We start from the raw sequence: 10,548 nt of genomic DNA on the forward strand, positions 1-10,548 counted from the left end.
GTTAAGGCATTTTTCATAACAGTTTAAAAAAATATATATTAAAAACTTCCTGACTTTGGACAGAGAACTGCAAACATATCGGCCTAATGTACAGTAAAAGTGTTCAGACACAAAAATGAAGTGTAAACAGTTTCTTTGAATAATTGCTGAAATGGAGAAAACCATTAAAAAGACAATATATAGAATGTGAGACCAAATACTGTACAGGCCACTAAAGTCACACTACATACATTCAGCAGTCACTTTATTAGGTACACCTGTCCTACTGCTCATTAATACAGTTGAACCTCGAGGCCTGCTTTCTAGTTGTTGCTGTTCAGCAGCAGCCTTGGCTGGTTGCATTAGAGATTTGATTTGATGATCCAGTGTGGACAATGAAAATGAATGAATGGGCACATCAAGGCAGCTATGAAAGCTAGAGGGTTTACCAGCTGTACTCTGGCTTTCTGCAACAGTCTTAAGATGTGAGTAACCCAAAGTTAAATCACTATGACTTAACCCTCTAGTCCTATTTGAGTTAATATTCTCTTATCTCTAATCTACACCTCCACCGTCTCCTCCTTGTTCTCTTCTTGTGGCATCTATAGCAGGATGCAGAGCTTCTTGGATTTAGTATCTGGAGGCTCCAGAGCAGCAAGAATAGCCTCATCAAACACATTCTTCAATCCTTCCTGAGAGAGAGACAAAAAAGAAAAACAACAACAAAACAAGCACATGAGAGAGGTTTAGCAAGTTAAAACCATTTGAGCTGTTTGTCTTGCTTTCTTCACGGGTGATAAGTCCTTGAACCAGCGGGCCTGCGAGGCACAGACCCAACAGAGAGGCTCCTCTTGGTGCCAAAATGACTTCCAGTTCTATAGAAATGTGAACATTTTACAAAACCTGCTTGTTAGTGTTCCGGGGTTAAAGAGATCGATCGAGCTGAACTGAGTGGGAATATACACCAATATACACATCTGTTGGCTTCTGTTGGTAGTTTAAAGCCAGTGTGAAGCATCAGGAATGAGAATCTGCACCATTAAGGCTGAGGCCATGGCTGTGATTTGGTAAAGGGCAGCGTGCCCAGTCCCACTTGAGTATGAGTAGGAATGGGCATGACTGAGTGGAGAAGTTTAAATGTCCCAGTGTCATGAGTGAGGGAAGAAGAATGGATTGGTGTGACACCGACAGTGACATGGACACAGTACCAACCTGTTGTGATGAACAGAGCTGAGCATGTAAGTAATGCTGTCAATATACTGGTCAATCTACACCAACACCCTCACCTATGGTCACGAGCTTCATGTAGTGACTCAAAGAATAAAGCTGCAGATGCAAGTGGCTGAAAAGTGAGATACTATGTGATAAAATGTCACGGTCATCTTCCTGTGGGCTCACTGTTTAAAAAAGAAGTCAGTCATTCGAGACAGACTCAGCATCATGGGTGTCATGTGCCTCAGTCTGGTCACTCTTTTCATCTTTCTTCTTCATCTGTGTGTGGATGTGATTATCTACTAACCAATCTCTGGAAACCCAGGAGAGGCACACATGTTTCCCATCAGCAATCAATACAATAATTAACCCTGGGCTCCACTACCGCTTTTTAACCCACCCTGACCTACTCGTGCTCTGCTGGCTGAATTAGCACAAACCTTGGATTTTAAGGTACCTTTATCACTAATGAAGACGTTCATATTTCTCTTAACTTTGCACCCAAAAACTTATAGATACCAGTGCTTGTTTCTCAGCAGAAACACCAGCAGACTTCTTCTCCCTCGTACCTGTGTCTCAGCTGAACACTCCACGTATTTGACTGCCTTCAGCTTACGAGCCACTTCCTCTCCACTCGTGAAGGTCACAGCGTGTTGGTTTCTCTGGGCCAGCTTCTCCAGGGTGTGGCTGTCATCTCTTAAATGCACCTGAGTCCCGACCAACAGGAAGGGCGTCCCCGGGCAGTGGTGTGAAATCTCTGGCACCCACTGTGGAAAAATCAAGGTCAGGTTTGATGGGCTTTTACTGCAACAACTGACCTGTAGCTCTGTGTGTGCGCGAATATCTCTGAAGTTAGAAACCAAACAAAATTACCTTTGTGACTTTGTCATAAAGTGCACATGCGCCATTAGCATGCTGCCTGCTGTAACCCTTAATTTCCTTCAAGATTAATAAAGTATTCTGATTCTGAGAATATAAAGCGCCTTGAGGTGACTGTTTTGAAAAAAATGTTACATAACTTAATCTGATATTGGATTATTAAATATTTTGGCAATTAACTTCCCCGTGTGAGCATGAAAACATAATATTCATTAGACGTTTATCTCTCCCTGAAGTCCGTTTTGAATTAGAGACTGCAGTTATTTGTTTTAGAAACATCATCATTAGATGTCCCAGTGGTTAAAGACCACTAATTAACCAAAACAATCCAATACAGATGCCAACATAAAAAGCTGAGGTAGAAAAATGAGTTTTAAAACTAGATTTAAAAGATAATGTTGATTCTGCAGTATGACTATTAAGTAGCAGTCTTAAAACTGTGACTGCAAACTCCCAATCTGGAGATCGCAATCGAGACCTCTGCTGCACTATGAGCATCTGGCTAGAAGATCTTAGTGCTCTTTTGGGGTTAAATAAGTTGAGCAGGTTGGTTAAATAGCTGGGTACGACACCATTTAAAACTTTAAAAGTAAGGAAAATCTTAAAACCAGTAGAAAAATGGACAGGAAGCCTGTGAAAACCTGCTAAAAGTGGAGTGATGTGATCATGCAGCGGCATTTTGGACTAACTGCAAACGATTAAGAGTGTTTCAGACCTAAACACAGAGGATTACAGTGGTCCAAACTAGAGCTGATGAAGGCATGAACACATTTGTCAAGGTCTTTTGGAAGAAGATGTGATTTTGTTTTGGTGAATTCACATAACTGATTAACATCTGGTCTTTACAACTGCGGTCAGTTGCTTCTCAGATTTAAAAGAAGTATTGAAAAACACTGATTTTTAACAATCAGAGAACAATGAGAAGCAAATAATGCAGCAACAACGTTGCTGACAGGTGAGTGTTTTGTTTTCTTCTCCTCAGTTTCATCTGTGATTACAATAGTTTGGCATTACAGAGTTTATGCAAATAGGAAGATGTGTATAAATATTGTCATTTTATAGATATGTAGAAAAATATATTTAAAATGACTTTTTTTTTTTTTTTTTAAATTTTAGTACTGGCCAATGGGAACATGTTGATGGATGTTCCGATAAGGAATTTTTTAAACTTTATTTTTGAGTAGAACAAGAAGACTTTGTGTTTGTTTGTCCGTGTGTTTTTTTTTTTTTTTTTTTTTTAATTAATGTTTTTTACAGGCATATTGAGGTTTCCTTTAGCTGACAGTCTTTGAGAGTTTGTTGGACTTAAAGGGCAGCCAGTGAAGAGAATCACCTCATTAAATTAAGAGTCAGTATTTTGAATTCCCGTCAAATTAGAAACAAAACACAGTTACCAACTAAACAAACCTTCTCTGTGATGTTCTTGAAAGATGACGGTGATACGACAGAGAAACACAGAAGCAAGATGTCAGTCTGAAGGTAGTTGAAGGGTCGCAGTGTATGATAATCTTCCTGACCTGCAGGGGGAACACAACACAAGTGTCTGAACAACAAGTTACCCCTCCCCCAGAAAATGAATTTCCAAGTGGAAATGACTGCATCTAAAGGACAAAGGTCACTTTTTCGAGGATGCCAATGTTCACATTTTGGGCAGAGAGGACAGATGGTTTCAAAGAGGAGTGAAAGAAGCATCTATGTCCACTGTGAGCGACCATCTTTGAACAGAGGCGACACCAACTCTCTGCCATCTATAATCCAGTTTTGAGATCCTTCCCAGACGCCTTAACACCCACTCACATCCTGGGCCATCTGACCTCAGGAAATCACATGATAGGGTGGGGCCAGGTTTCACAATGAGCTCACCTGAAACCCTGGCTGATTGTGACGCACAACCGCTTTCACACCTTGGATCATGTGATTAGGTAGAGGATCATTAGGGGGGACACTCCCACAGGGGGACACTCCCACGGGGCTTAAATCTGGGACAATCTGGGACTCTTCACCATTTGACCTTAGAACTGAAGAAGATTCTCGGATGAGGGGTGAAACGTCTTCAAGCAACTTATAGAAGTCCAGACGTTTTTCTTTCTAAGCTCCTTAGACTAAGATGACTGAGAACCTTCACAGACATTATACAACTGATTTTTTTGTATTTAATAGACTGAGTTTTGATGTACTTTTTACCTGTAGTGTCATTTAATTCCAGACTGTATATCTCTCCACCAACAATCACTGTCACAGCATAGTTGTCAAACACCTGGAGAAAACAGGGAACAAAAGCCATAAACAAAGATAAGTAAACATGCAAATGCAGCAGAATCGTTACAGCATGACTAAACAGAGTCAAACTGATTTATGAAATGAGCTGAGCACTTTCATGAATATTAGTTTGCAGCTGTTCAGGTAAGCAGATGTGTCATGTCTTGCTTTACTCCCCTTTACTCACGTTCAGGCTTCTGCCACGTGTGTTAACAAGCAGCTTATCCCAACATTCCTGGTAACCTCGGCTCTGGATGTGAGCGGATGCAGGGAGTGTTTTATAGCTGCTGCGCTTACTTGAATACTTACTTTCAAACTCCAAACACACTATAACAGAAATTGGTCCAGACTGTATTTGTGAGAACACAATACACAACCCACTTCGATTGGTTTTGCATGTATGTGCTGTAAATACTGTGTTTGTATGGTCTGTCTTTAGTGTTCTGTTGAGTTCAGTTACTGCAAGTATCACAACCTGTGTGACACAAAAGAGCAGTTGAAATCTGTCTGGTGTATGTCTGCAGATTTTTGTGTCATGAGTTTCCTGAAGAGAAAAATCTTGTTTGTTTTTTTTTTTAATTTGTGGTATTTAAACCTACTCACTATGGGTATGTGTTCTTCCTTTAAGGCTGTGCCTGTATAGGTCAGGAGCAATTCATGCTTTCCTGAATCACGATCACCCACCACGACGAGCTTTATAGTCTGCATCTGAGAGGTAGGAAAAACAATTTTTAAAAAAGGAGAAAATTGGGAACAAAATAAACTGTAAAGACAAGTAACTGATTTGTGTCTCATCATCATCATCATCACCTTTATTTATAAAACACTTTAAAACAACCACAGCTGACACGAAGTACTGCGCATTGGAACTATATAATACATTTACATAAGATATAAATAAAAGCCAAATAAAAGGAAAATAATTAAATAACTAATTTAATTATAAGAGAAACTAAGTCTCACTGAGAATAAGACAAAGAATAAGTGGGTTTTAAGACATGATTTTAAAAGAGTACAGTGAAGGGGCCTCTAACATGCAAGGGCAAATTATTCCATAATTTTGGAGCGACATTAGAAAAGGCCCCGCCTCCTATGGGTTTCCGCCTGGATCTTGGTACCTTCAGGAGCAGCTGGTCAGCTGACTTGAGAGACAGGGTAAGGATGAAGAAGCTCAAAGAAGTAAGGTTGGGCAAGAATGTGAAAGCATTTAAAAACAAACGTAAGAATTTTAAAATGAACCCTAAAAGGAACAGGCAGCCAGTGCGGAGAGGCCTGCACAGAGGTTATACAGACGTGGACAAAATTGTTAGTACCCTTCAGTCAATGAAAGAAAAACTCACAATGGTCACAGAAATAACTTTAATCTGACAAAATTAATAATGAATACAAATTCTATAAACCCTAACCAATGAAAGTCAGACATTGCTTTTCAACCATGCTTCAACTGAATTATTTAAAAAATAAATGCATGAAACGGGCCTGGACAAAAATGATGGTTGCCCTAGCAAAGAATGGAAATTTTAATTGAAGGTGTGTCCACTAATCAGCATCACAGGTGTCTACAATCTTGTAATCAGTCAGTGGGCCTGTATGTATGTCTCCAGGTAGTCACTGTGTTGTTTGGTGACATGGTGAGTACCAAACTCAACAGGGACCAGAGGAAGCAAAGGAAAGAGTCGTCTCAGGAGATTAGAAAGAAAATCATAGACAAGCATGTTAAAGGTAAAGGCTATAAGACCATCTCCAAGCAGCTAGATGTTCCTGTGACTACAGCTGCACATGTTATTAAGAAAGTTAAGATCCATGGGACTGTAGCCAACCTCCCTGGACGTGACTGCAGGAGGAAAATTGATGACAAATCAATGAGACGGATAATCCAAAGGGTAACAAAAGAGCCCAGAAAGACTTCTAAAGAGATCCAAGCTGAACTTCATGCTCAAGGAACATCAGTGTCAGATCGCACCATCCGTCGTTGTTTGAGCCAAAGTGGGAGACGACCAAGGAGGACACCATTGTTGAAAACAAATCATAAAAAAGCCAGACTGGAATATGCAAAACTACATGTTGACATGTCACAAAGCTTCTGGGAGAATGTCCTGTGGAAAGATGAGACAAAAATGGGATTTTTTGCAAAGGCACATTAGCTCCATGTTCACAGACGGAAAAATTAAGCATATCAAGAAAAGAACACTGTCCCAACTGTGAAACACGGGGGAGGCTCGGTTATGTTCTGGGGCTGCATCTGGCACAGGGTGTCTTGATCTGTGCAGGTACAATGAAGTCTCAAGACTAACAAGGGATTCTAGAGAGAAATGTGCTGGCCAGTGTCAGAAAGCTTGGTCTCAGTTGCAGGTCTGACAATAGGAAAATGACCCGAAACACAGCTTAAAACACCCAAGAATGGCTGAGAGGGAAACACTGGACTATTTAAAAGTGGCCTTCTCTGAGCCCTCACCTCAATCCTATTGAGCATCTTTGGAAGGAGCTGAAACATGCAGTCTGGGAAAGGTGCCCTTTAAACCAGAAACAGCTGGAGCAGTTTGCACATGAGGAGTGGTCCAAAATACCTGCTGAGGGGTGCAGAAGTCTCATTGACAGTTACAGGAATCGTTTGATTGCAGTGATTGCCTCAAAAGGTTAATCAAAATATTAAGTTGTGGGTACCATCATTTTTGTCCAGGCCTGTTTCATGCATTTATTTTTTAAATAATTTAGTTGAAGCTTGGTTGAAAAGCAATGTCTGACTTTCATTGGTTAGGATTTATAGAATTTTATTTATTATTACTTTTGTCAGATTAAAGTTTTTTCTGTGACCATTGTTAGTTTTTCTTTCATTGACCGAAGGGTACCAACAATTTTTGTCCACGTTTGTATGCTCTCTTTTACGAGTTTCTGTTAGGAATCGCGCAGCAGCATTTTGAAGACGTGAGAGCAATGACTTACTCACCCCCACATAAAGTGAATTACAGTAGTCCAGATGGGAAGAAATAAAAGCATGAATCACTGTTTCAAGGTGCTCTCCTTAAATGATAAAAACTGGACTTCACCACTGTTCTGATTTGGTTGTCTTTAAATTTAAAATCACTCCCCAACTTAAAACCAAGGTCAGTAACAACAGGATTAAAATAAACTTCCAGGTGTCTGAAATCAACAGAGGACGCACAGGGACCACCAGGTCCAAACACTTCTGTTTTCTTTTCATAAAAATTTAGAAAGGTTAGAGCCAACCAAGTTTTGGTGTCATCTAGACATGTCAAGAGAGGTTTTATGGAGATGCCATCCTCCTGCTTTAGTGGCAAATAAATTTGGCAGTCATCAGCATAATGAGATCCTAATGAAAAGAGATCCCATGCCTTCTAAGGATGGAACCCAGAGGCAATAGATACAGCAAAAACAGCAGTGGCCCTAAAATTGAGCCCTGTGGGACGCCGAATGACAGAGAAGCAGAAAATGATTCGGAACCGAGAAGGCTGACAGAGAAAGTTCTGTCTGCCAAATAAGGCCTAAACCAATTAGGTCCAGTCCCAAAATTACAATTTTTTTTTTTGTTAAGGCAAAAAATTGCGTGTAAAACTCTGCGCTCAGGTTTCCTGGCTGTATTTATTTCAACTTAAAAGTACGAATTTTGACCCAATTTTTCTGTCAATTACAAATTTAACAATCCAATCAAAGAACAGATGGGTTTGGCTGTTGGAGGGGTGCTTTACTGAGCTTCATGTCCTGGAAGGGTAATATAGGGTAATATTTCTATGTGAATATCCCATAAGGGTCATACAAGCAGGGGCGGTCCTGGCCTGTTCGGTGCCCTGGGTGAACACTCAGAAAATCTAAAATTTTGTTATTATTATTTTTGTACTACTCAGTTTTATTCTCTTTTATCCAGTTGGCACTTTATCATCACTTGGTTAACTAAACAGGATTACTGGTCATGACTCGGTTGCTGTCCACAGTCAAAGTGAATGAACGGAGACTTCAGTCTGTCTCCAAGTTTCCTGGAATGACTTTTTAAATCCAGCAGATGTCGCTGTTGAGCGATTCATAGAAACAGTGTCAACAGCAAGCAGAAGGAGCTCAGTCTGGATCCAGGTTAGTTACTCAAATCCTAGTGAGAGTCCCAGCTTTTATATTTATGTCCTTTCTAATGAACATTAATTTGGTCTATATCTATTGACTTATTTAAGCTACACTACTAAGTCCTGATGCGCTCAATAGAACACAAGATATCTCATGATATCTCTTGTATTGATGGACTCTTTTAGCTCCAAACAGGCAGGAAATCACAACAGTTAAACAGAAAATACATTCTTCCTTGGTTCTCAGGAAGATATTTTATTCAAATTTTCTCTCACTTTGATGTGTATTTGTGGAGTTCCATCTTCCTGTAATGTGAAGGCAGCAAACATCATGGGTATAGAATTCGATTTTTATGTTCCCCGAGAAACTTCTGAAAAAGACATCTTCTTTCAGCGGCTCCCCTCAGAGGCTCACCCTGTTCTCAGCATCATCTGTCACACCAACCCTCTGCATGTCCTCCTTTTCTACATGTATGAATCTTCTCTGAGGCCTTCCACATTTCCTCCTGCCTGCCAGCTTCATCTTCAAGATCCTTTGTCCAATATATCGACTATCCCTCCTCTGGACATGTTCAAACCACTTCATCCTCGCCTCTATAACTTTGTCTCCCTCTATTATACTCATTTCTAATTCTGTCCATCCCGTTGACTCCCAGTGGATGGTATCTGTAGCCCTGCTTCCTCAATCGCTTTTGTGCAAATCTCACAGCACTGTCATTCTCACCACTCTTAACTCAGCTCTCAAAACAGTTAAGGCATTTTTCACAACACAGACAGTTTAAAATAAATTATTAAAAACTTCTTGACCTTGGAAAGAGAACTACAAACATATTGGTCTAATGTACAGTAAAAGTCTTCAGACACAAAAGTGAAGTTTGACAGATTTATCTGAATAATTTCTGAAATAGAGAAAATCATAATAAAGACAATATATACAGTCTGAGAATGTGTAACCAAATACTGTGCAGTCCACTAAAGTCACACTATTTACTTTCAGCAGCCACTTTATTGGGTACGCCTGCTCTACTAACCTGTTCCACTTGTTAGTGCAGTTAACCCATATGAGGCCTGCTTTCTAGTTATTGCTGTTCAGCAGCAGCCTGGACAGCTAACGTTATATCTCAGCATTTCATCAACGTTTCTACGTCCAGATGAACAGGAGATGAACAGTTAGCATTACTTCTGTTCTAACAAATAAATAACGAAACACAACATTAAATAAGAGGTCACTGAATTTATTGCTAGTTTTAAATACATTTGACTTTCAAAGTATAGTGATAGTAAAACATATGGGAAAAAAGATCAAAGGAGCACGAGTTGTAAAGATTTTTGGTTACCAGTTAATTTCAGTCTCTAACTATTATCTTACTCATCTTGTCAGTCAAAAACTGATGACTGACTGCACAGTGTTAGATAAAAGTCTACACAAGATGCAACTGGTTGTAAAATACAATATGCAGAATTCAAATAATACAAAACAAACAGATGCTTGCCTGATATATTCACAGAGGAGATTTGTGGGCTGTGGCCTACCTCAGTATCTTCTCCGGGTCAGTCAGGAGCTTTTCAGTATAATTCCAGCATCAGCGTCCTCGTGCTGTCACGCTTCATCACAATTTTAACACTGATCTGAAGGTTGTTTGGCCTCGAGAATATACTCTCCGTAATAATAGTGACTCAGAGGAAATCTTCTGAGTGTGCTACTGTTTTATCATCCAGTCGGTCCTGTTCTGCACTCTTTTCAAAAACGAAACTATGTCAAGTTGTAGTTGATGTCACTGACAGCGCCTACCTTTCGTTCTACCTGTTCACACCTGCTGGGGAGTGATGCGTTCAAGTTCCCTTCCTCACTTATTGCACGAAGCATCACTGGCTGGCTCCCAGTGGATGGTATCTGCAGCCCTGCTTCCTCAATCGCCTTTTTGCAAATCTCACAACAGGAATGTACAAATTCCCTGCTGACTCGGCCTCAGGATATCTACAGGCAAGATTCAAGCGCACCCAAATGAGCGCATTAGTTGTCATATGCGCATCACGCAGAGGGAGAGACGAAAGGCGCAGCGGCAGAGCAGTTGTAACGCAGTTTTGTGTGATTCCGTGTGAGTTAATGAAACTGTAAGTGTTATTACCTTTGATGGGTTAACTG

General features: G+C 40.2%; 1 protein-coding gene and 1 long non-coding RNA gene across 3 annotated transcripts in view; one reads left to right on the top strand and one right to left on the bottom strand.

Moving 5' to 3' along the window:
* Positions 1-227: 227 nt before the first annotated feature.
* The window catches only part of LOC309698585 (cell division control protein 42 homolog), an 11,427-nt gene continuing 1,106 nt past the window's right edge, over positions 228-10,548 (bottom strand). The window contains exons 1-7 of one of the 2 annotated variants that reach the window (XM_082521119.1): positions 9,936-10,548; positions 9,434-9,543; positions 4,933-5,037; positions 4,255-4,327; positions 3,478-3,587; positions 1,761-1,958; positions 228-671 (exon numbers count right to left, since the gene is read on the bottom strand). The exon at positions 9,936-10,548 is cut by the window's right edge and continues 1,106 nt beyond it. In XM_082521119.1, the coding sequence (XP_082377245.1) occupies positions 582-671; positions 1,761-1,958; positions 3,478-3,587; positions 4,255-4,327; positions 4,933-5,037 (576 nt within the window). In that variant the 5' untranslated portion in view covers positions 9,434-9,543; positions 9,936-10,548 and the 3' untranslated portion in view covers positions 228-581. The remainder of the gene's footprint in view (positions 672-1,760; positions 1,959-3,477; positions 3,588-4,254; positions 4,328-4,932; positions 5,038-9,433; positions 9,544-9,935) is intronic. The other variant, XM_082521118.1, reaches the window with a different exon arrangement.
* LOC309698587 overlaps positions 4,992-10,548 on the top strand; it is a 9,332-nt gene continuing 3,775 nt past the window's right edge. The window contains exon 1 of the long non-coding RNA XR_014274133.1: positions 4,992-5,044. This is a non-coding gene — a long non-coding RNA (uncharacterized lncRNA). The remainder of the gene's footprint in view (positions 5,045-10,548) is intronic.

This window comes from Aulonocara stuartgranti, assembly GCF_965226115.1.
Source record: "Aulonocara stuartgranti genome assembly, chromosome: 22".
In the NCBI taxonomy this organism is placed as follows: domain Eukaryota; kingdom Metazoa; phylum Chordata; class Actinopteri; order Cichliformes; family Cichlidae; genus Aulonocara; species Aulonocara stuartgranti.